Source organism: Diaporthe citri (genome assembly GCF_014595645.1).
Source record: "Diaporthe citri strain NFHF-8-4 chromosome Unknown scaffold_2, whole genome shotgun sequence".
Classification (NCBI taxonomy): Eukaryota; Fungi; Ascomycota; class Sordariomycetes; order Diaporthales; family Diaporthaceae; genus Diaporthe; species Diaporthe citri.
In genome coordinates this window covers 6,678,850-6,703,422 of record NW_025064847.1, presented here as the reverse complement: position 1 = coordinate 6,703,422, position 24,573 = coordinate 6,678,850, and the positions used below count along the sequence as shown (strand labels likewise).

At 52.1% G+C, this 24,573-nt stretch overlaps 8 protein-coding genes across 8 annotated transcripts; 4 read left to right on the top strand and 4 right to left on the bottom strand.

Moving 5' to 3' along the window:
• Positions 1–682: 682 nt before the first annotated feature.
• On the bottom strand, positions 683–1,413 carry INS49_007366 (uncharacterized protein; the record flags this gene model as incomplete). The annotated part of the gene is made up of 2 exons (XM_043168131.1): positions 683–1,149; positions 1,212–1,413. 2 exons carry the CDS (start codon positions 1,411–1,413, stop codon positions 683–685), a joined length of 669 nt encoding a protein of 222 aa, XP_043029275.1.
• Positions 1,414–2,371: 958 nt separating this feature from the next.
• Positions 2,372–4,612, bottom strand: INS49_007365 (uncharacterized protein; the record flags this gene model as incomplete). The annotated part of the gene is made up of 1 exon (XM_043168130.1): positions 2,372–4,612. One exon carries the CDS (start codon positions 4,610–4,612, stop codon positions 2,372–2,374), a length of 2,241 nt encoding a protein of 746 aa, XP_043029274.1.
• Positions 4,613–5,969: 1,357 nt separating this feature from the next.
• On the bottom strand, positions 5,970–7,232 carry INS49_007364 (uncharacterized protein; the record flags this gene model as incomplete). Its single annotated transcript, XM_043168129.1, has 3 exons — positions 5,970–6,500; positions 6,673–6,866; positions 6,914–7,232. 3 exons carry the CDS (start codon positions 7,230–7,232, stop codon positions 5,970–5,972), a joined length of 1,044 nt encoding a protein of 347 aa, XP_043029273.1.
• A 1,513-nt stretch (positions 7,233–8,745) lies between these two features.
• On the top strand, positions 8,746–10,263 carry INS49_007363 (uncharacterized protein; the record flags this gene model as incomplete). Its single annotated transcript, XM_043168128.1, has 1 exon — positions 8,746–10,263. One exon carries the CDS (start codon positions 8,746–8,748, stop codon positions 10,261–10,263), a length of 1,518 nt encoding a protein of 505 aa, XP_043029272.1.
• Positions 10,264–13,908: 3,645 nt separating this feature from the next.
• INS49_007362 (uncharacterized protein) lies at positions 13,909–18,181 on the top strand (the record flags this gene model as incomplete). Its single annotated transcript, XM_043168127.1, has 6 exons — positions 13,909–13,998; positions 14,052–14,439; positions 14,671–14,692; positions 14,741–15,277; positions 15,315–16,231; positions 17,451–18,181. 6 exons carry the CDS (start codon positions 13,909–13,911, stop codon positions 18,179–18,181), a joined length of 2,685 nt encoding a protein of 894 aa, XP_043029271.1.
• A 1,605-nt stretch (positions 18,182–19,786) lies between these two features.
• Positions 19,787–21,163, top strand: INS49_007361 (uncharacterized protein; the record flags this gene model as incomplete). Its single annotated transcript, XM_043168126.1, has 1 exon — positions 19,787–21,163. The coding sequence occupies one exon, from the start codon at positions 19,787–19,789 to the stop codon at positions 21,161–21,163; it is 1,377 nt and encodes a 458-aa protein (XP_043029270.1).
• Positions 21,164–21,589: 426 nt separating this feature from the next.
• Positions 21,590–22,330, bottom strand: INS49_007360 (uncharacterized protein; the record flags this gene model as incomplete). The annotated part of the gene is made up of 1 exon (XM_043168125.1): positions 21,590–22,330. One exon carries the CDS (start codon positions 22,328–22,330, stop codon positions 21,590–21,592), a length of 741 nt encoding a protein of 246 aa, XP_043029269.1.
• Positions 22,331–23,667: 1,337 nt separating this feature from the next.
• Positions 23,668–24,385, top strand: INS49_007359 (uncharacterized protein; the record flags this gene model as incomplete). Its single annotated transcript, XM_043168124.1, has 2 exons — positions 23,668–23,860; positions 23,940–24,385. The coding sequence occupies 2 exons, from the start codon at positions 23,668–23,670 to the stop codon at positions 24,383–24,385; spliced, it is 639 nt and encodes a 212-aa protein (XP_043029268.1).
• Between the last annotated feature and the right edge of the window lie 188 nt (positions 24,386–24,573).

Below are 24,573 nucleotides of genomic sequence, written 5' to 3'. Positions count from 1 at the left end.
GGGCTTCCTGGAAGGCGTCAATCGTCCTTTGTCCTTGAATTTTCTCGCTATTACTAGACAGAGATGAGTGAATAGTCGTTGACTGAAGAATGCCATGTGCCTGGCCTATCGTCCTTGCTAAATGGTTCACTAGATGCATTTTGAGGAGACGAGGGCATCAATTGGGGCACACGCCTGGGGAGATGGAGGGAGGCTACTTATGCTCTGCTACCTTTTTGATTGTCAGATCTTTTTCACTGTTCCTAAGCGTTTATCACTGTATGAAGGGACTGGATGCATATTGCTTAAGAAGCATATGTGTACAGATTAAAAACGAGACCACTTAACTGTTTCAAGGGCCTTCTTTTTGGCTGCACGTTTATCGGGATCCTATGCAGTGCTAGTCTCGATGTCGCTTGTTTCGATCCGCTGTCTTGGCCAGCCATGATGTGGTTGTATGATGACTGGGAATGCAATATACTCTTCTCCCTCATACCTGATGGAACAATTTCCACTTTTTCACCTGTAACAGTCAATTCTGATGGACATGTCTCGCGTGGCACAAATAGGAGTTGCCTTGAGGTTTCGCGATGGGCTTGTTCTTTCTGACTGTGAAAACAAATGTCACATATTTGAACTTGCATAGAAACGTCTCAAATATGTAATGAGACATTTCTGTCAGCTCTCATTGCTAAAATGACATTTAAAGGTTTATGGTGTAAGTAAAATCATCAAAAGAAGTTGCGCCATTGAGCCCGACATCATACTGCGTGATGAAGGTCAAGGTGTCCAGCCCCTTGAACTGGTCCCCCAATTCCACCAGCTTCATGTTCATGAGCAAATCTATGAGGATCGGCTGGAACCGGACCGTCTTCCTCGTCTTTTCTTGAAAGGCACGCGAGCCGATGATGGTGAGGTTACACGCAGCCGGTGCCGTCAGGACGTACTGCTTCAGGCCGAATTGGCACCCCCACCAGAAGGAGTGCAGGTCCATGGTGGCCGGCTTGGGGGGGAATGTTCTGCGGCTCTCGACGGTGATGGTGCGTGTGATGCTCCCGGTGTTTGTGTCGAGTGACCCGAGGGTGTCATAGCCTGCGGCGTTGGAGCCACTCTCGGGCAGGAGGCCGCCCACGTTCAGGAAGCCCGAAAACAGCCCAGGCTGGATGGTGTCTGGGGATTAGGAGTGTCAGCAAAGTTTCGTATATTCCATTTGATCTTTTGGTAGTGCTTACAGAATCCTTGCCATCGAAGGCCATTGTACGAGCCGATTTCTGGCGCATTCACGAGTTCGGAAAGGACATTCACCGGGTTGAGGTCGTCAAATCTGGCCGTGTACGTTGTACTCGCTCGGGAGGTCAGGCGTAACCCAGAAAGGGGGTTGGCTGTCACTGAAGGAGCCAAGCCGGCCCACAGATACAAGATTTCCGTCAGCATTGTGAAGAAACTCGACAAAAGGTGGTGAGAATAGCTCGAGTGATTGGAATATGTTCCGGAGGCAAAGTGTTCCTATATATCCACTGTCCAACTCGCAACACATTTCATTTTGTGGCTGGATGGTAAAGCCCGTGGGCAATCCCTTACGTCAAAGTCGATCCATTCCAACCAATCTGACCTTGGGTCTTGAAGCCATCTCAGCAGCTTCAACCTCTGCCCCCACGCCATACACTTGGTGAAAGGCTAGTCCCCAACCCACGGTCCAGAAAGATGATTCACACAAAGGAATATCGGAGAGCTCGATTTGCTCACACGAAACCACTGGTGAGCTCTCAACAACCGGATGCTGTCGCCATGACCTGATTCCTTTGTGAGACATATCCACTGATCAGCGGCAAGACTTAGAGTGCGAAGATCATACCAGAACTGGGTCCTAACTAGCCAATGACACATGTCATTAACAGATCTCTTTGTCTGTTTTGGCGATGTTTCGCTGAGGCGGGAGCGGGTGGCTGGTCGCTTCGGCCCGCACGCCAACTATGTACCTAGGTAAAAAATGCTCAAACGCAGTGAGACTTATCTCAATCGGCAAGCTGGCACCGTGACACTCTGCAATCACTGGGTGTGCAAAACGATCTAAATACCAGCCCCCTCGTGTGGTCTACGCTGATGTGGAATGAGCGAGTCCCGAGACCGTTTCACAAGCCACAGGGCAAACCGACACCAGCAACTAGTCATCCTGAGTATTGCAGTGTTCAAAAGGGTCACACCGACTTGTACAACGCATTTCTCGGGCATTGTAAAGTCTGGGGATCTCGAGTCTGGGTAATGCCAGTATTTATGCCTTGGTATTATGTAGATATAGGAAGTTGATCCATCGAAAGGGCGAGAGGTCCTTCTTCGCCTGGTCTTTCCTTCTCCATGAGATATATTAATTAGTATTGCTGCGGCGTCTGTCTCATACCAGCTCAATCGTGTCTTCCCTCGGCGATGCTCTGGCCCAGATCTCCCCAGACAAGCAGAACACGCCCAACCTTCGCCCTCGACCCGGTTCTCTATCGCTTCTATCAACGCCAAGACAAAGCACATGATGGAATTTTCTCAGACCGTCTTCACCCTCCAGCAGCTTGACCTCAACAATTTTGACAAGGTCTATACCGTCGCGTAGGAGCCAAGTGAGAGTTGAGCCGCGGAGAGTTCTTGGAAGTTCGAACATTATACATGGCCAGTGATCATACCAATAGGGGTAATGGTACTGGCAAGCGTTTCCACTCACATCGGCGAGACGTATGCGCTCGAAAGGCGTGCGATATTCGCGATCTAGATCCCAGTCGAGAACAGAAGTCCGAGACTCAAGGCTATCGAAGTTTGATGGCACGCGGTCGGGATTCTCCAACTCTTCCCTATATGTCGGGCTTGATACAATTGCAAAGGAGAAGTGTGCTATGTCCGAGGTAATGGTCAGTGTCTTGGCCTTGACAACAATATGGGCCACGTTCTGTGAACACCGGTTCGCGGGTGTTGGATTCTCTATGCCCCCGTTGAGCAACAGCCCCCCGAGGCTGACTTCCGACGTTGAAACCCTCGCAAGACGTAGCTGTCCTGTGCCATCGTCGCGGAGCTCTCCAGAACTGCCCGTGTCTGGTACGATAGAATATGTTTGTCGCAATGCGTGCCAGCCGGCCCAAGACCAGCTTGGAAACCCAGGCCGGCGACGATCGTACTCGCCTCCCCATAGCAGGGCGTAGTGAAAGTCGACCGAAGGTAGTCCATGCACGAAATGCGTGCCTTTCTGCCGCCCAAGCATGTCGAGACAGCCAGCGATGGCGTTGAGCTTATCGGACTCGTATGTAAGCGTCCTTTCGGAGAATACGCTCAAAGTAGTTTCGAAGTCTCCGAAGCTCCATTCCGAGTCTCTTAACCACTCATTGGCGGCAAGTGTGTAATGACTTCTCGAGCGAAGGTTCAGATCCTTAATATGCGCACTATGCCCGTACTTCCCCGAGTGAAGGCACCCTCTCCAATGGCCGGCGCCGCAAAGGAAGGAAACATCACGCTCTCCAAAGAAGGCAATCCTCTGTGCTAGGGAACCTTCTTGATATGTCCAACCTCTTTGATTCCAGGCCGAGCCCTGTAACTGGGAGGTGATTGAGACGGACGATGTAATATAACTCTTGCCGCGTATGCTTTCGACCAGCTGTTCCTTTTCGAGACTATCTGCTGCGGAATGTAGAAGACGAGATCCTGAGCCTCCTGCTACGAATGTGATTAAAGCTTGCCGATATATCAGGCCCATGTCTTTTATATCTGCTGCTTTTCTGTCTGGATTGTGCTGATCAACACAATACAAATCGACCCATAGAAAAGGTATTCCGAGTCTTCCGCACAAATCGATACCATCTTCAATGATTCCTGGTGCAGAAGAAGGCAGAACCGCAATCTCGTCGCCGCCTTGTTGTATCTCATCGGCGAATTTGAGGTATTCCTCAGTCCTGTGTCCCCAAACATAGCTCAAGGCTGCGTACGAGCAGACCTCCGGGTCGGCATGTACCAGCGTTCTCGCAGCCACATCAATCAGGCGAAGACGATCCAGCCTGTGCTGTTGAGAGCGACCTGAAAGCCCGCACGTGTCTTGATGAGAATGACAGCATGTTTTGATCCAACTGGAGAGTAGAGTCAGACTTTGCGCCAAGCTCGTTGCTCGATATCCGTTCAACAACGGTCGACTTGGGTCCACAGAGTGTGGAGAAAGCAGCCGCAGACCGTTTCCTCGGTGATGACATCTGATGCGGTTTTCCTCTTCGGCGCTGCACCCTTCCACACCCAACAGTGTCACCATAACCAGCGTTGCCACCTGGTCTCTAGTCTCCTTTGCCGTATATTTCGTCTCTTCGTAGTAATCTGCGCGCACTGGGCGCAGGTAACACCGGACTCTGGGGGGATCGGGCTGCTCCTCGGAACCATACCACAGATTGCGCGCAGTGTCCTGAGACAGCGCGCTGTAGAGGTCATGCTTGATTAGGCGGCAGAGTGGACATCTGGTGTTGTCAAGTACCCCGCGCAAGGTGCCGACGTATATGAGAATCCCACCCCTATGACCGGTAGCGTCGTGAGGGAAGTATCGCGGGCCCGTGAAAACCGAGTATAGGTCGATGTTTGAGCACGCTTGGCAGAGCTCGTCGGTTTCGGTTTTCGCCATCCCGCTCTTGCGTTCGGTAGAGATGAGCCGGATCCTCGATATGTGTGGACTCTTTCAGAACCGGACTTGGGCATGAGGCTTGAAAAACTTGCGTAAATCCAGGAGTGAGTGAGTAAGTTTGATTGTTGCTATGGGTTGTACGGCGTTTCCATGTGTTGTTCAGTTCAGATTGGGAAGCACAGTGGATGAAGACACGGCCAACCAAAGGTAGCAGAGCAGCGTGGGATTACTTTACCCGTAGTCAGAAACCCCGCAATGAAGCTGACTGATGGAAAGACTAATAAGACAGCCATGCCGCTGATCTACATATGAGCACTCGTCGCGCAGTGGGGGTGCCTCAGGCATCGAGAGTCCTCAATTGTGGCCGACTTGCACTCACTACCGAACGACCCTCTGCCCTAAGAAATTGCCGACGTTCTGTAGTGAGGATCAGAGAGTGGTTTTATGGCTGGCAGAGACTAAGGATAAGTGCCGAGGCGTCCAAAAATCGCGTTGCTACTCTGGGCTGGTCACCTTGCAACATTTGGGCGTTCAAGATATCTTGTCTCTAAGCGACTGGGACATTCCGTTGGTTGTGGACACAGAATCCACCACAGTCTTGGAACTCTGCTCCCAAGCAATATTGATGAGCTACTTTAGACCCTGCCGGGTGGTCCTACCATCTCCTATTATGGCATCGATGCCGTGGATAACAAACACCATGCTGTAACATGCGAAATTCAGGGGTCGGAGGGTATTCAGCGTGCGGGGCGTGCTTGCCCACGAGCGGTTCAGCCTTGCGAAGTACGTATCGTCCCAAAGCCTCATCCGTCTCGATAACGGACGTGTATGAAGGATATTGCGGCTGATCAACGTATAAAGAGGACATATTACACTAGCCTCGAGATCAAGTTTGTGCAGGTTGGGATGGTTGTGCTGGTCGAAGAACGAAACGCCAGTCATGGTTTCCCCGTTTAGGACAGCTAGCAGACGAATGGCGGCTGGCGAAAGGTCACAGGGTGCTCGACCCATAGGAAGGCAGACATGTGACCTTCAGTCGTTTCTGGAAACTGCTGGTGCCGAGTGAAGTGGTCAGTGTACCGAGTCTTGAGAATTGCTGCCTCCTTCACGCCGTTCTCGATTTATGGCTTGAGTGAGGCTGGGAATCTCTCGGTTTCTGCGCGGGCGTAATGGTTGAGGGGTAGGGCCTGATGAAATTCAGCGCGTATGCTTTCATGCTGACTTTGGATGAATAATACCATTTCACAATGGAGTATGCGTCATAATCTACATTATAAAATTAGATAAATTTATATGATAGAATCGCATAAACCCTCATTCATAAGACCATATATACCAGCGAGCGATATTGAATGCGTCATGGTAACTCATACGATGTGTGACTCTGAGACCGTGGGTCTGGGGATCTCGAGTCTGAGTAGGGTTGATACCCGGGTGACGACGACAGGCTCTGGAGCTCATGGATAGGCTTTCCCTCGCCGCTCAACTCGATCTTTGACTGCCTCACTGGAACATACATCCCCGACGGCGTGTTGGTCCCATCTGTGCGCCCTTCATCCGACCCGGACACATGTGACCCCGACAGATGCGCCCCTGACATTTCCGAGGCTGCCAGATGCGGGTCATGGGATTGTCTCTTCCGCCTCAGGAAGAACCACACACTCCCTCCTGCTACGATTGCAGCGAGTGGGATGCCCAGGCCGATGCCGACGCCGAGGCCAACCTTCGTTCCGGAGTCATCATCATCGTCGGCGGAGGAGCTTGAAGTGGGGGAGGTATCGGTGGCCGATGTGGCAGAGGCAGTCGCCAGTGAAGCGGCCGAGGAGGACGTGATCGAGCTGGAGCTTGTGGATGAGGCAGAAGTTGTGGACGTGGATGGTGTCTCGGTCTTTGGACATGTGCGTTAGTTGAAGTTCCGCGAAAAGAATTTAGACATCTCCAATGCTGCTGTCAAAATCCACACATTTGAAGGCGTGCAAAATCGAAGGGCTGTGAAGCAATTTGAGGGCAGGGGCAAAGAAAAACAGGATAGAGATTCGAGGACGTCTCGAAGTACTTACGAAGCGAGCTAGACCCGTTGACGACACAGGAGGATAGCTAGTTGTGGCTGTTCCTTCGGCGGTGGCAGAGTTTCCGTCCGAGTCAAGGAAGACTCCACGGCCGTTGCTGCAGCACGTTGCGTCGTAGCTGCAACACCAGCTCCCATCACTACACTGTGTCACGCGTGGGAGAAAACCTGAGAGAAGTGTCTCATCTGTGGAAGACCGCCTGTCAGTATTTCAACATTTGCTGAAGGTCAACAGTTGGTCCACTTGCTGTAGAGGCAGACCTGAGCACAGGTCGAGTCCCAGACATCATTGGCACATGGGCCCCTCACGTATGTCCCTTCGGCATCACCAGGATTATGGCAGAGTCGGTTCGAGACGCATGTCGCTTCGTACCCGCAGCAAGCGTTTGAACCGGGACACTTCGTGTTGTTGACATAGCTGGCACCGTTGTAGCCGTAGCAGACGATGCCTACCGTCCCATCGGCCCGGATCTGATGCTCACATAAAATGTTGAACAGCAAGAGACTGAGCAGAAGCGAGAAGGTCGCAGAGACCGTCCCTTTGGCACCCATTGGTCAAGGTATCTCGAACAGAAGTAACGAAACAGCACGAAATGAAATTATCTGGCATATGGGGAAGCGGGTTGTAGTGTAAAGGGACGACTCAAAGCTTTTACCCATCACTCTGCAAAGATATTTGATACCTTCGTCGTGGTTCAGCGGCAGGATTTAAGGCAATGAATATCAACACCGCACAGGGAAAAGCGCTGGACAGGCCTCAGGCTCTGTGGCTCCACGGTCCACTTGAGGCACGTTGCTGCAAGAGTACGGCGCAGTGTCCCATGTTTGTAACAGATCCATTGTAAGGATTCGCGTAAATTCGGTAACCACCAAAAAAGGCCGACCCTCGTCTGCGGCTGATAGACACCCGAGAGGAGCTCGTATGCAGCGGAAAGGAAGAAGCAAAAGCAAACACGATCTTCGTTCATCATGAGAACTGTTGAGGCTACCAGGAGGCTGATGTTCCACAGCAAAAGGTACCGTGCTGCTGGGGAAAATGACTCGCCCCGACCTTGATGAACCCAATCGCACATGGAGATAAGCGCCAGCACACCCCGTCGGTTCTCAACCGAGTCGGTTGTCAACTCCATCGTCGTGGGGCTGAAGGATGATGGAAGAAGGCGCCAAGGTGGGCCTCTGACTGCGCCGCTGGCTCTGCCGCCATGTTTATTACTCGGCACCGTGCCAGCGTTCCAGGGTAGATCGGTTTGCCTCGCTTGGATTTGATATGCTCAGGACCTGTTCAGGCTTCCCAAAATTGCCAAAGAGCCGCCGAGAGAATTTGTCAGCGCGCGTTGATCGCGTGACACTCCTTGTACCTCAAAGCTTGTACCTCCCCCTCGCGTCTCTCCACCGAACCCACAGACACTCGGGCCGTTCCTCTCTTTATCAATGCACCCGACTTCTTGTGTAGCCGGTCCAAAGCAAAATCCTCATTGCAGTCGGCCGAGACGGTTTAAAGGAAAGAAGGCTGTCGTTTTTGATGATCGTGCCCGCGTACCAAAGACGACGCGCACTTCCCATAGTCTTCACTTTCCGACACCGCTCCTCTCATTTCATTCGCGCCACCCATGATACCAAGATCATGCTTCATTGGCTGCAAAATGGCTGTTGGTAGTTGCCTGTTGGTGCTGATTGCAGCAGTTCCCCACCCCGCCCACTCGCGAGCTGAAAAGGATCGGCAACCCAGACACCAACAACGAACCCCTGCGTCGTGGCGCGAAAAAGCCTGACAAAATTAGGCGAGCGTTGCACAGCATCCGTGTGGTTGAGCTTCGGTCTCAAGGGGGGCTGTGGGGCCCGTCTTTGTCGATAGCGACTCGGTGGGCGAGACGCCCTCTATAGAGCGGGTAGTAAGCCCCATGACATGCTCCCTATGGCCCGCCCCAGGTGTGTTTTTCCGTCACCACACACGCCACCATACCAATCCGGAACAATGTGCATTCCCTAAACTTGTCAAGAGACGTAAATTTTCACTCTCTAGTCCATTTTCCATGCCATCCGCCAGACTGTCATAAGCGCGGAGATGGCCTCTCGAAGCCTGAACATGCCGCGGGCTGCCCTCTGCGTCACTGGCTTGGTTTTCCTGTTGGGACTTGTCTATCTGTACCAGCCTCTGCTTGGCTCAAGATCTGACCCGTTCTTGGACACCTCGTCTCCAAACCAAAACCAAGCTCCAACTACAATCGTCACCAACTTTGAGCCCAAATTGACGACAGACCTGGTTCAGTACTTTGAGGATTTCCCGCTGGACCCGCCCTACAAGGAGCGTTTCGGCGAGCTCGGCCGACGTACCAGACTGCTCAGAGACCTGCTGGTGTCAGCAGATAATAACCATGCACCGTCTCAGAGGAACACCCTGCTTGAGATCGTCGACAAGACCGCCCTTATACTATTTCCATTCTTGAAGGCACCGCGAACGGGTCCACCATCGGTAGGCGGACTATCGCATCTTCGCTCGACGATTGTGCCTGGCTCGGTGGGGATAGTGATCCCAGCCGGCAACAACAACGTGCGGTTCGCAGCCCATCTGATATCCTCGCTCCGGAATGTGTTGAACTCCGAACTGCCGATCCAAATCGTCTACGCCGGCGACGGTGACCTGTCCGCGGCCAACAGGCATTTCCTCGCGGAGCTTGTGGCGTCGAGCGGCCAGGCTCTCGATTTCCTGGATATCCTGACAGTCTTCGATGACACGACACTTAAGCTCCGAGAAGGGGGGTGGGCCATCAAGCCATTCGCGGTACTGGGGAGCAGGTTCGAGAAGGTGATCCTCCTCGATTCCGACGCGGTCTTCTTGCAGAAGCCAGAGGCTCTTCTCGACCACCCCGGATTTCAGCGCACTGGGGCCCTCCTCTTCCGAGATCGGTTGCTCTGGCAGCACGCGTTCTCGGACAGGCATCAATGGTGGCACAGCCAGATCAAGCGGCCGAGCGCAGAACTAAACACTTCGCTCGTCTGGACGCAAGAGTACGCCGAGGAGGGGGACTCTGGCGTAGTGGTTGTGGATAAAAGCCGGACCGACGTCTTCATGGGGCTTCTTCACATCTGCTGGCAGAATTCTAACGACGTCCGGGAGGAGATCACGTACAAAATCACGTACGGCGACAAGGAGACCTGGTGGATGGGGTTTGAGCTGGCCGGATCGTCCTATGACATGGAGAAGCACTACGGTGCCATAGTTGGCTGGGAGACTGAGATCGAGCATGAATCGGAAACCCCGGAGGGCGACAAGGAAAAGCGGGCCGACCCCTCGACGAAGAAAGTGTGCAGCTTCGTTATCGCCCATGTGGACGAGGAGGAGAAGCTGATCTGGTATAATGGTGGTCTGCTCAAGAACAAGAAGATTCCCGAGATGAAGCACGAGTACGCCGTCCCCGACAAGTGGATGGTCGACGGCGAGTGGCAGAAGGGTGCCACGAGGGAAGACATGAGCTGTATGGTTGGAGAGACAATGCATGACCTGACCGACGAGGAGATGAGAAGACTGGAAAAGTCCATTGAGGAAGCCAAAAGAATAGACGTTGCCCTACACGTGGACTGAACGACATCGTTCAACCGGGCTTCATATTACTGTACATATTTTACGATATCTCTCCATGGATGAGTTCAAGGCGCAGTGCCAGGCCTCGAGGTCAAAATACTATTTAATGTCCAACAGCCTTGAAAAATGAGTTAGACTTCATTATAATTCCGATGCGCAATTAATCGTGCCCAATAACATGGCTAGGCAGCCTGCTTGTGGTACTTCACACCATTCCGCATGCATACAGTAGGTAAATATGGGCCAACACTTACGAACGAGGAGTGGGGGGAGAAGGCAAGACGAACTTCGAACTAGACCAAGCGAATCTGAGCCCTCTTAGCCAAATTATTAGCCGACTCTGCCATATTACTGGGCGATGAGATTTTCCTACACGTCCTACATTACACCTTATTACTGCCTATACTACTGTTGGTCACATGGGATACAGAAATGGTGGGTACTGCATCACCAAGTTTCGTACGGTGCTTAAATAAGAACAGCAAGACTAAATGTGTGATCGCATTAGTACTCAGTTAGCACGAAACCCCGATGGCCTTCACTACCCGATCATCAATACATCTGTTGGTCTGCAAATTGTAGCTAGTTTATAGACCCTCAGGGGTACCTACTTGTACTGCGGCATATGGACCCTGTCGCCGATCTAGCGACACGCGTTGACTCTATGTCCGTACGCAAGAAACTCTCCGCAAGTTTTCGGCAATGAGCACCCGTCAAGAATGCTGTGGGATATCAGAGGAAGTGTGGGTCATTTCCGAAGTAGCCCTCGTCCCGCCGAGGTCTCATCATGTGTATACAAGTTACCGACAGTTTGACTTCGCAATAGCGCGTCGTCATCGCATCGCCAAGGTGTGCATGCGATGAAGTCCTGGTACACCTTGCAAACGGCATGTGCCTCTAGTGACTTAGGACAATTCCTCTTCAGCTGAAAGATCAGCCAATAAAGTAGATATGTAGACAGTTAGACATCAATCTGAGAGACCGGCAACCACAGGCACGTCTTCTTCAATTCTTGGAGGTTAAGTGGTCTCGTTTTTAATCTGTACACATATCTTTGAGGTTAAAGTGTAATTTACTTCGTGCTCATTGCATCACTATCTGTCAATAGTGTGTCTTCATCTGGCCGTTTCGCAATTCTACAGGGCAGAATGCCTTATTCGCTACCTCAAGCGGCGACTCCTTTCAACGTAAACTTCCCTGACGAAGAATACTCACAACTTCAACAGCTTCTTCGCCTCTCCCGTATTGGACCGGTGACCTGGGAGAACCAACATGAAGATGGTCGCTACGGTGTACCACGCCATTGGCTTCTGTCAACCAAAGACTACTGGTGAACGGAATTCGATTGGCGTGCAGAGGAACGACGTATCAACTCCTTTCCCAACTACAAGCTAAGGGTAGAGGATCAGAAAGGCGACGTCGATCTACACCTCATCGCGCTCCTTTCCACGAGGGAGGATGCGATCCCACTTGTCCTCCTGCACGGGTGGCCTGGAAGCTTTCTCGAGTTCTTACCGACACTTGAGCTTGCCCGTGAGAAATATAGCCTAGACACTCTCCCGTTCCACATTATTGTGCCTTCTCTGCTAGGGTATACCCTGAGTTCCGGTCCGCCTCCTGACCAGGCCTGGGTAGCTGAGGATGCTGCGCGAATCATCTATAGTGGACTGTAAATGCTTAATTTTAGCAAGCAAGTTATACAAGGCGGCGATGTTGGAAGCCTCATTGCTTCTATCCTCGCAACTGAGTACGGGTCTGTGATTGAGATCCACTGTGAGTCCCTGTCATTTTTCCCAATCCTCGGAAGTGCTGACTGATTTTGAAGTGAATCTTCTCCCCTCGCTGGATAGTGTTGAGTCAACTGATCCCAAACTCACTCCTTGGGAAGTCGAAGCTGTTGAGCAAAGCAAGAAACGTTTCGCAACACCCACGTCCGGGGCCGCCATCATGAACAGTACAAGGCCAGCTACTTTGGGAACGATCCTGTAATCAAATCCTATGGCGTATCTTGCTTGGTAAGATTTTTAAAATCTGTACAGAAACCTCGACTAATAGCTCGAAGGATTGGAGAAAAGTTCCTTGAATGGCCTGAAAGCAAGTTAGACACAAACCACATCTTGGCTACTGTCACTCTTTACTGGCTTACGGACACCTTGCCTCGTTGCGTTTACACATATCGCAACACGTTTCTGTGCGACTACATTCCCACGTTCCCGTTCTTTGACAAGCCTTTTGGATATTCCTGGTTCAAGCATGAGCTGGTGGCTGGGCCCAACAATGTTATTGAGAAAAAGGGCCAACTTGTTTTCTACCTACAGCATGAACGCGTAAGTTGGACATCTTTGACAATGATGCTTATCACTGACCATTCGGACAGGGTGGGCATTTTGCAGCGATGGAGCGGCCGCAGGAGTTTCTGGTTGATATGGAGGATTTCATGCAAGTGGTGTTGGGAAAGCTAGGCTCATAAGTTTACAGACAACATATGAAAACTTCTTAGATCTGACCATCGCTTTTGAGAGCCAGCCTTAGGCGACTTGATTGATATCAAGAGAATGACCGTACGAGTGGCCTTCGGAGCAGTCTCTGGAACCCCACCCAACTTGCTCGGCCAACAATAATGGCTTACTTACTCAGTATCTTCGAGGTTGCGCCATCAAAAGAGTCAGGGAAGGATGACATGTACGTATGACTAGTTTCTATGAAATGACATGGTGACACGGCCAACTTGTAGAACAACTGCACATTTCGACTATTCGGAATAGCGGACCCATCATGGAAGAGGCTTAGTTCCAGATCTGAAGTCTTCTCTAACGCTGAGCAGACCCAATAAACTCCGCTCTCCTAAGATGTTTCGGTCAAGTCTTTGCCACTCCTCTATCTACTATGCATGCACCCTTCCCTGGATGGAAACCTCTTATCGTTTGTAGATCTTAAAGACTTTATTGCGAGCATGCTTACGTCGCTTCCACTCAAGGTTACATTTCAGATTGATAGACTTAACTCGCCTACCAACTAGGCGAAGATTGGTTTGTGAGACTCCGAGGTTTTTCACTGTGAGTGGGATTTATGTATGTCACAGCGAGTGGTCTTGAGAACCCATCCCAGCAGAAGACCTGAAAAGCCTCTCCAAGGGTACCTAAATACAGGCGGTCCCACTGATACAGGGCGCGACCGGGTCTTGGCCTTAGGACCGTCGCCGCTCAACCCGGTCCAGCGGTGCATTGTTTGTTGATGACGGCGTCGTCGTCGTCCATTGCTATGCATGAGCGTGTGGAAGTAGGGATGATTGGTCGTCGGATTCGGATTCGGAAGTCCTTTCCACCCCCACATTCCCGTTGACTCACACCGAAGGAGACAAGGGTGGGTATCCTGAAACCCGCCCGATGATCAGTCATGGCCGAAAGCAGTCGCCGAGAAATTTGTCGAGGTTTACCAGTCCTCAGGGGACACTTCACGTTTTTGAGACGAGTAGAAATATCAACATGTACGTGAGGTTGAATGGAAGACATAGTAGCAATAATAGAATCAGACGGATTTCACAACACTACTGTTGGCCTTGCTCTAACTCAAGTGTCGATATTGCCCCTTTGTTTCGTTGCGTTACTTCACTTGGTGCTGCTTCTTGTGACGTTTCCACAAACCATGACTTCGATAGCCTCAGAGTCAGTCGCGACCATACTTTGCACCAGCAAGCAAACGCGGTTTGATATCCAAACGCCAAGTTATCGTGAGGTAATGTCTGGCACGCCGTCGGTGCTCTTCTCCCAACTGATAGGATAGTTCAGTTGGACATTGATGGGCTGGATATCACAGTCACTTCGGGCGGCAAAGCCGGGGCAAAGGGAAAGCTCAAGGCCCGCACCGAGGGCACTGAGATTTTAGCCGACGCGAAGCTGCGGCTTAAAGCTGGCCAGCGGTGTGCTCTTGTGGGCAAGAACGGCTTAGGGAAGTCGACGTTGTTGAAGGCCATCGCCGAAGAACTCATTCCCGGCATCCCAGAGGAGTCTCGCATTGTCATAATGCAGCAGACTGACGCCAGTCCTGGAGGCACTGACGAAACTCTGAGTGAGGCGGTGTTGAAATCGGAAGAGAATGACCATCATGACCTCAGTGTGCTGCAGCATGTGATTGAGAAGGCCACTGGACGGTCTGATGTTGAGCAAGAGATAAACGGTACGCCTCCAGATTATACAGTTACCGGCGTTGCATTGTCGGAGAACCTAACAAGCCATAGCTTTGTCTACAAGTATCGATGGTGCCGATCCCCTGGGCCCTGTGCGGGAGATCCGGACCATCCGTCACCAAAGAAATTTGAAGCGCCTTTTCCAGCTGGACAAAAATGCGAGCTGAGAAGCGGTGCAAGAGGTATGGCGGCCAGAAAGGTACTGATCGCATTTGAAAAAGAAGTTGAGCAGTCAAGTACTCTGTAAGTCATTTCCCGACCTGCCCAGGTTTCGCCACTGAACCGCGCCAGCACCCAACAACCAGGATATGAGATTTCCGCCGACATGTTTCAAAAAGAGACACAGGAGGCAATCAAGCTTCTCGCAGATCTTCAGCTGCAAATCGAACCTACAAATGTTGCAGAGACCGAGTCCAAGGCCAAAAGGATTCTCACTGGTCTTGGTTTTTCGGAGACACACATGGCCAAAACAGTCGCAAGCTTGTCCGGCGGCTGGAAGATGCGCACCGCCTTGTCTGTCGCCTTGCTTCAAGAGACAGGTATTCTCATTCTGGATGAGCCAACCAACTTTCTCGACCTATTAGGCATCATTTGGCTACAGCGATACCTCGAGGCTTTGGATGAAAGCGATCAGGCGCCTACTCTAATCCTCGTCTGCCACGACCGAGACTTCATCACTGTCTGTGGCAACCTTCTTATTCTGAAGGACAAGAAGTTAACCTACTTCGTTGGCGACCTTCCGACATACGAGTCCTCGCAGCTGGAACGAAAGCTCTGGCTGACCAAGATGAGCGAGGCCCAGGATAAGCAAAAGGCGCATTTCCAACAGTGTCAAGGCAGGCAAGGCCAACGATGACCAGAACAGGCTACGTCAAGCCAAGCCTCGACAAAAGAAGCTTGATGAACGCTGGGGTCTCGAGGTGAGCGCCAAGGGAGGCCGCTTCAAGCTGAGTCGAGACCTTGTTGGTTTTCACGCTACAAGAAGGGCTGATATCGACGTCCCACCGGATGAGCGACGTGTAAACTTGGTTCTGCCCGAGCCGCCAGATCTCCGGTTCCCAGGGACCTTGATATCGGTCGAAAAAGCATTCTTCAGGTATCCTACCAGGGTCGAGGGCCAGAGACAGGAAAGCTTCGTACTACAGGGCATTAATCTATCCGCCCATATGGGCGACAGAGTTGGCATTCTCGGTCTAAACGGCGCCGGCAAGTCGACGCTGATCAAACTCCTTGTCGGAGAGTCCAGGCCCTCCTCTGGAACGGTAACGACCCATCCCCGCCTCAAACTAGGGTACTACTCGCAACATGCCATCGACAATTTGCATGCAATGGGCCAAGGGGACCCAACACTGACAGACTTATCGCTGCTCACGAGAGAAGTCGACGGCGCGCTGGATGAGGGCCAGCTTCGCGGCCTCCTTAGCGGCTTGGGCCTGCAGGGCCGCGTGGCCTCCGACACCCCGGTGACGAAGCTCTCTGGAGGACAGCTCGTCCGGTGCGAACTGGCTCGGATCCTGTGGAGTCGTCCACACTGCCTCATACTCGACGAGGTCACCACGCATCTGGATTACGAGACTGTCACAGCCATGCGAGAGGTGTTAAGGGACTGGGAGGGGGCATTGGTCCTCGTGAGCCACGACAGGTGGTTCCTGCGCGGCGTGGTGGAGGGGATGGTGGATGATCCCGAAAATGAGGAAGACCTCGAGGAGGATGAGGGAGAGACGCCAAGGACAAGGGTGGTCTACAAGCTAAGTGCTGGAAAGATGACGCTGCTAGAGCAAGGTGTGACAGAGTTTGAGGAAAGTGTAGAAAAAAGAGTGAGAGCTCTTCTCGAGCAGTAGCAATCTAGATAGGTAGGCAAGCACGGAGAAAAGCAGTACAGCAAGCTACTCGACCTGGAACAACATGTGAGCCATGCTGAAGTCAATGTAAAAGACACGGCAAACGTATTCTTGTTCAAAGGTCTGACTGGATCGCACATCGGCGTAATCCTGGGAACCTAAATCTGTAAATGGCGCTGTGCCGTCCTCATTATTGGACCGGCACGGGAATTCGGAAGATGTTGGAACAGCTTGTATTCATTCCGAACTCCGTTCAGAGATGCCCTGCCTTTCCTTTGACTTGGGTCTGGGCCATTTGTGGACCTTGTGAGAGACTCGGAGGCAACTTCCTCGGATCACAACAGCTAAGATTCTTTTGCTCCTCCAACATCAAGTGCAGCAATTATGACAACGCAGCAGTGTACTATACCCATTATCCAGAACTCCATTCTAGTTCGGTATAACTCAAGAGTTATAATTTTACCGTGTAGCCTAAATCGAGTACCGGCCCTATCTGTGGATATCTTATACCTAATTGCGCAAGCACTCCCGCGGCCGAAATGGGTTTACAACCTAGCACGAGTCAACAAGCAAAGCTGGCACTACCTACAACCCGTCTTGTTCCAATGCGAAGTTACCTATGAGGCCAGGTTGACCGAGCATTTTGGCATGGATGATGAAACTGCGTCGGAGTATACGGATGATGGGATCGATTCAAGAACAAAGGAGAGCTTCATGAAGAGGAAGATCTCGAGCAGTCTGTTCCGGCAATCGAATTCCCGGGTTGCGCGAATGTAGAGAGCGTCAATAGCCAGTATTAACCAGGTAGGCCATGCGGTATGACACGAAGTCACATGGAGACCGATGAGGGTGGCTGTGTAGATTTTCGTGGTATTTGTTAGTCCTCGATCCTACATATACTGCCTGTCCCATTTCCCATCAGGTCTGGTCATGGGCGCTCGTTCTAAAGGTTGCACTTCACCCATCGAAACCCGGAAAGGTCACTTGCCTGTGTCACATCAACCCCACTGGCAACAATGAGACCGATTATTGCTCTGGCATGTCTCTTACCGTGCCTTCCTGCAAAGCCCACTGTAAATCGAAGAGACGCGGTTTCGCCCGTGCAGCCGAGAGACGCGCTCTGCGGAAACAATGGGTAACTTATGACAAAAACAACCCAGTCGCCTTCTATGTCAGCCAAAACCCCACCGATGTGACCTCAAGCGGCTGTTCGAGTCTCTGCAGAAGAGCACAAGGCTGTGCCTCATTCGCATATGGCGTAGGATACTGCCTTTTGTACACCGTCCCTGTCGTCGACAACCTCATCACGAACCCGTCTAGTCCTTATTTGTTCAACGACCTGGCATGTGTTGCCGCAGTGGAGCCGACGTCACTGGCTGCAGTTGGTACCAGCTCGGCTGGGGTCAACATCAGCCCAGTGCCCACAACACCGGGAGGCGCCCAGACATGCGAGGCAGCAACAGTTACAGTGCCAGGCCCTCAGCTACCTGCAGCCACCACAACGGTCACTGGCCCCGGGACCACAGTTACACAGACCCTCTCCGCTGCGCAGGTCACGACAACTACCACTGAAACACCGTCCGCCCTTACAAGAGTCACCCTTGTCACCCTGTCTGGATCCGTGTCGACTTTGACTCTGCCTGCAAGCACAGTGACACAGACCCTACCGGCCATTACGGCAACATCGACGTTGACACTTCCGGCTGTCACGAGATCAGCTACGTTGACACTCCCTGCTGCTACGTCCACCTTGACACTGCCAGCCGCCACTTCTACTGTGACGCTTCCAGCTGTCACCTCAAGGGTAACCGTCAGCGCGACAATCGCCAACACCGCGACAGTTACAATTCGATGTCTAGGTGTCAACATTCTTTGCAGCACAGTCACCTAAAGCCTCGACAGATCTCATTTTTTTTTTCTCGAAAGACACATGCATGATGAACGTGCCGTTGCACGTGGGCGGACACCATCAAGAAGTGAACTTGGACCAAGTTCATGTATCTGATATATTTCAAAACACGGAGACACTGTAATCTTCTTGGAATATTGTGAATTGGGTTTCGTTAAATATTCCTGCCCATTAAAGTTGACACTGAACTCAAAAAGGATAGAAGTCTTACAGACTTGTGGCGGGGTCCGTCAATCCACGCCTTCTGATCGGGTGGAGAGGCAAGAAGAACTAATGCGACGTGGTCAAACTGCCAAGATATCTGATCGATATGCCAAGCTCTATCGGATCTGCCAAGGTTCTTTGTCACAATCTTGGTATGAACAGCGGCTATAGACCCACATAGCCTTAATTTGACATCCGATCAGCGCTGCCACAGGGCTTCAAGCCTTGGCCCGTGAGCGCCTGCAGTTTTCTGTACGAAAACTTGAAAGATATCTGGATTTGAGTGGCACGAAGCATTCGAAACCTGACATTGAATACCATAATGGGATGCACGAGGAAGGGAAGGGGAGTTGGATGAAGTTAGAGCCGCGGCAGACTAATGAACACGAAATTTGATGTTGGCAAGTTTTCTTGATTTGGAACAGCGAAAACATAACAAATAGATCTCACACGGCGATGGTTATTATATTGATCCAGGAAGCCCGTGTTCTCCTCTCTTGACTCTGGGCAAGTGAAACTTGAGTGCTCAATTGATCTCAATCTCTGAAAGCCCAAAAATGTTGCCCCAACCCCAGGAAAGCTACCTGCAACTGTGTACTGTAGATGACGTTGCTCAAGACGCAACTAACGCAGGACGACTGCACCAATGATTGCCTCTCTTTTGCGTGTGTACTATCTTGTCTGGATAGGATACACATGGTTGTTGCCGAAGCCTTCTCGGAGAAAGACATTGTGAACACATTGAAGAGATGTATCAGCACAGCCGTTACGGCCTAGAATAGAGTCCGTGGCGGATCTCACCGTTGGAGAAAGAGAAATCGCTAGGACTAGATCCTTCACACTAGCCAACTTGAAAAGTAGGCTAGAACAAACCCAGTCATGGCACCTAGTCTACCACCGACTGGCAATGGTGACTTGTTTGAACACCTGCACGACGAGAACACCGGAGCCTGGAATCCTTCTGACGGGCGGGTCATCATCATCTCGCTGCGGAGCGACATACCGAGAACACCGACCTATATGCTGAAACGACTAAATGACCATGGCTCCAAACCAAGCTGATTGAAGCAACCCCCACGGTAGTGTCTCGGGTAGCCAAAGAGTCCAAAATTCCGAGTTACACCGACGTGAATAGCATCAATCTTACAGCTTTGCATGTCTAGGCAAGCCACAACATCATTTCTTGGCGTCATTGACTCTTTGCGGATAGATCGCTCCCTGCTGTCACGTTTGTACATAAGGACGGATTGTCTTGGCTATTCACGACAGCTTCAGATATTTATCGCCATCACTCATTGTCTTGTGAGAGTGCCATTTGATCTCGGCATTCTGCAATTGCTCAGTACTGCTCTGCGTTTTCAACTCCAGCGACTCACCGCTATCATGGCTGTTTCAAGCAGTACGACTCTTCCAATCATCATATCCGGAACAGGTCCGTCCGCGCTGCTTCTTGCCCACGCACTACTAAAGGCCACGCCGCCGCTGCCATTCCGGCTGTATGAGCGCGACAAGTCAATGACACATCGCGTTCAAGGCTACCGCTTCGTCGTTAGTGGACGTGGTGTGAAATCATGCCGCGACGTTCTCAGCCCCGAGCATTTCGACCTCCTGCGCGCAACATGTGGTGATATCCAGAGCCCACCCCCTAGGCGGCTCGACGCGCTCTCAGGCACCCTGTTGGGCGGGTTCGACATGAATTTTAGAAGCCGTGATAAGCAAGAAGAGCCGCTGAAAGTCGACCGGACGCTGATGAGGCAGGCCCTCTTCAGAGGTCTGGAAGACTACACCACGTTCGGCAAGGAGATTGTCGGGTATGAAACCTTCACCACCGTCGGGGATGAAACCGGCACGACCAATGGTGACGAAGACGGGTCCGGCGTCCTGGTGCGGTTCTCGGATAATTCGACAGTGCGAGGCTCCCTCCTGGTCGGCGCCGACGGCGGCTTCTCGCGAGTTCGCGCACAGCTCGTACCTGATGTTCAGCTTCTCGACTGCGGGATGCGAATGGTCCTCGGCAAGACGCCGCTCACTCCCGCCTTTTACGAGGCTCTGGGCGCGACAGGTGAAGACGACCCACGCGCGGCCACGCTCCTAGACAGCATAGCGTTCGTGGCAGACCCCGCCCCCCGGAACTCACCCATGTTCTTCATGTTCGACCCAATGCGGTTCGGCGGCCGCGCAAAGGTCGAGGCCAGTGCCCCGGACCTCGGGGCTTCCATCCCGCTCGATTACATCTACTGGGCGCTGTCTCTGCGCAGCGACGAGCCCGAGGCGCAAGGCAAGGAATGGAGAGCCATGGATTCCAATGCAGCCGCCGACTTGGCCGAGGACCTGACCAAGTCCTGGGCTCCGCCTCTGCGCGCCCTTGTGAGGCACCAAGACCGCTCGCAGACCCAGTCCCTCCGCAGTTCCATCATTCCGATTCCACTACGTGACTGGCGCAAGCCCACTGCTGTTGACGGTGCCGAAGGCTCTGGGGACGAAACGGTATCGTCAGTATCGAGCCCTATGGTGACTCTCATCGGCGACGCTGCACATGGCCAGCCGCCGACGGGCGGCATGGGAGCAGCCACCGCGTTGACTGATGCAGCGGTGCTGGGCGCATCGCTGGCCGAGCATGGGACTACGCGGCGTGCACTCGAGGTGTATGAGGCTGAGATGCGTGCTTACGCTGGTCCGGCCATCGAGGGGAGCCTGAAAGGCGGCAGGATATTCACCAATATGCAGGACCTGGAGGAGATGAAACCGATGAGGCATTGAGAACTAGAGCGGGATGCAAGCTCTCGAGGCGTAATTGAGCTGGAAGGATTATGGGTTTTTGTTGAAGCAAATCTGGCGTTGGTGGTTCTGTGAACGTTACGCACATAAACAGAGCCGGACTCATTGTGTTGGTACACAAGGTAGCGACATGAGTTTCTTTGTGTTTTTCTTTTCTTCTCTTTTTTTTTGGTGGCCTCTTTCTTGCCCTTGCCACTCCCCTCCTGCCCAAGTATACATCCCAACCTCACGAAAGCAAAATGCTGGATACAAATGCATATACCTATTTGGAAAACAACGCAATGTTGGCACCGTATTCTGAAGCCGAAGTCGTGCAACCTCAGGTTCAAACGTTCGGCACCTGAACTGAGAAATGTTTCCTAAGTGCATACACGGCTGATATGCATGCTGTCCCGCTCTCGCTTTGGCCTAGTGATCCAACTGTGAGTCTGCATTTGTGTCGACAGTTGAATCTGAGTTACCATGGAGGCTCCTTAACCGTCCGCCGCCTGGAACTTCCGTTTGGCGGACGCGGTACGTGAAACTTCCAATCAGTCGAACCGAAGTGTCGATTTCTCCATGTCCTACGTAGTGGTCAGCCCAGGAATTTCGAAAAGAGTGGTAGGCGCCGACATACCAAGTCAAGTTAGAAGAGGCGACGTGAAACACACGATTTATGTCATCATAGTCCTTGACCTCGACGATTTGCTTCATCCTCCACTTCGGATCTGCGGAAGGGTCCTGATATCCGATTTGGTACTGTGCCGCCTTGAGACCCCTCCAATGATTGTGATCTTGTTCAGAAAAAGTGGTCGGTTGTGGGTCTAGCTCGTGGAACTGGCGCTGGCTTGACCAGAGACAAAAATCGTTCCATAAATCGCGGAAGTTGTTGAAAACAGCTTTTGCACGGCGAATTGGGCGCATGAGGCACCCGCCGGGCTGCCTCGTCGTCAGGCTGTGCCATAGCGCGGGGATGATCGGTGGTATGTGGAAGCCAAAAATTGTCGCTGTCTGCAGCGGAAGATCGGTTTCCCAACAGGTGGTGGGAATTCGGACGACCTCGTTTTCCTGGATCATCACACCCATGGCCTCCTCACCAGGCCCCAGGCGGAATCTTCGACCGAGAATGCGGACTCGGGGTCGAGAATGATGTGGTTCTTGAGGATCCATTTTGGCCAAGATCTCCACTTGAACAGGTTGCCAAATTCAATGTGCGATACTATTTCAAAATAGATATGCACTGAATCTTCTGTGTAGATGACACAACATAATGCAACGTGTAGAAAAGAGAGCTAGAATCAAGTGCAGATAATGGGTTTGTGTTAGATCGTTCAGGGCAAGTCTGCTTTGCAATTCTGATCTATAAGTGAAGGACGCCAATGGTAATGATTCCTGGGACGAAGGCGGCTATTAGAAGCGCTTTTGATTCCTCAATCTATTTGGAGCTAGCTAACGATCTTCGCAGGCAATCACATAATATATCTGGAGCTAGTAAACACCAACGTCACGCTAGGTTTGGAAGGCGGCCGTGGAGGAACTGAAGCCAGCCCCTAGCTTATGTTCTATCTTTCCTAGACTTTCATATCAAGTGTTGCTGAGTTAAGTAGGTACTCTGCTACATGCAGTGCTGGGTGACGGAGGTACCCCAAGACCAGATACATCAGCGCCAACTGCAAGCGTTTCGGACGTGAATGAGCCTCTCCGGAACGATCCGCCAGTGAGGTTTCTTCCGTTGCCATAACAATTGTCATTAGAAAGCCTCCAAGAAGAGTATGAGCGCGTAATGAGGAAATTGATGTTGAGAACATTATCCGTAAGTCTCTGAGTCTGAAGGAGGATATGAGCATGATATCATCTACGTATCGATTTGACGCTGATTGGTGCACTTTAGTCTGAATTTCATGAGGCAAGTGTCTCTACATCAGGTGTGCACAGAGCTGAATTATTTAGGCCATCTCGACCTGGCCTCATTGGCAGTTACATAGCTATGAAGTATTCCTCAAAAGTATATCGGACTGTCTTTGTACGTGCCACTGGAATGGGCGCAGCTAGCTGGCGACTATGGTCTATCTTTTCCCAATGCTGCCTGACCACTCACAGAGCCAAGGTCCAGATCCAACAAGTCGAATTGCAGACTTGAGCGTTATTCTGCCTAATTATACCCAAGGGGGAGTCAAAGAACATTTCCAACCCATGTGCAGATCCTTGACCTGGCCATGCTGCAACTGGGTTTTCGGTTCGGATATGACGGCTCGCTGGGTTCCACGGAGCGCGGTTGCCGCGCGCTTATGGGATAATTACATGCATCAGGAGAAGCCACTATGGGTCTGTTTTGTGACACGTTGCGCCAGTCAAGTAGACAAGTGGCTCATCCTGTTGCCACTAGCTGCCCAAAACCCTCTCACGTCCACTTCTATCACTCCTTCCACACCACAGTCATACCATTGCAAGGAAGCTCAACACCCACAAGGGCATACACCCGCGTAAGAATCTCATATATAGCAATCATGGGGTTCTTCGGCGACGTCATCTCCGAGGTAGTCGGGAACTCGGTCGACGGAGGCAACGGCTCGCCATCCGACCCGCCGTATGTGCGCCCTCCTTGGGTCGCGCGCTGGGACAGCGAAGCCGGCCGCTGGATCTACTTCAACGAGGAGACGGGCGAGCGCAGCTGGGAGAGGCCCGTTCTTGAGGAAGCTGGTGAGTCTTGGTACTTTAACAGACCTCTTTAGAGATGGCCAGCCGTGCCAGGCCGCAAGACTGACACAGTAACCCTTAGCTGAGAGCTGGAACCGCGAGGAGGACCGCATGGAGCGCAGGTTTGACGACGGAGTTGAGCATGTCGAAGAGTTTCCCGAGGACGCAGCCCGTTGGACCGGCGAGGCTGTCGGTGAGGTCGAGGCTGTTCCTGACAGGGTAGAGGAGGGATGGGACAGGGCGGAGGAGAACGTTGAGGAGGGCTTCGACAGGGCCGGAGAGAACATTGAGGAGGGATGGGACAGGACGGAGGAGAATGTTGAGGAAGGGTGGGATCGGGCAGGTGAGAATATAGAGCACGGCTGGGATGAGACCGTAGACGCCGTCGAGGACGCCCCGGAGAACATCGCCGAGGGCATCGGTGAGGGCGTTGGCAAGGTCGAGCGATTTGGGGATAGTGTTGAGGACTACGGTGAGAGCCTGGAAGAAAGCTACGACGAGGGTCGGGATGAGGCCAGATACGACTGAGGAGCTGTTGGTCGTGAAACGATTTACTCATTCGACCTGAGCATGGGACTTCATCGGGCTGAATGAGTTCCTGTGAGGACTGGGCCCCAATATCCCGCATTGTCAGTTGGCCGTTGTATTTGTCTGAGCGTTGTGGGAGCATCGTCCGACAAATTCTGAACATATTGCGGCACATAGGATGAGTTGCG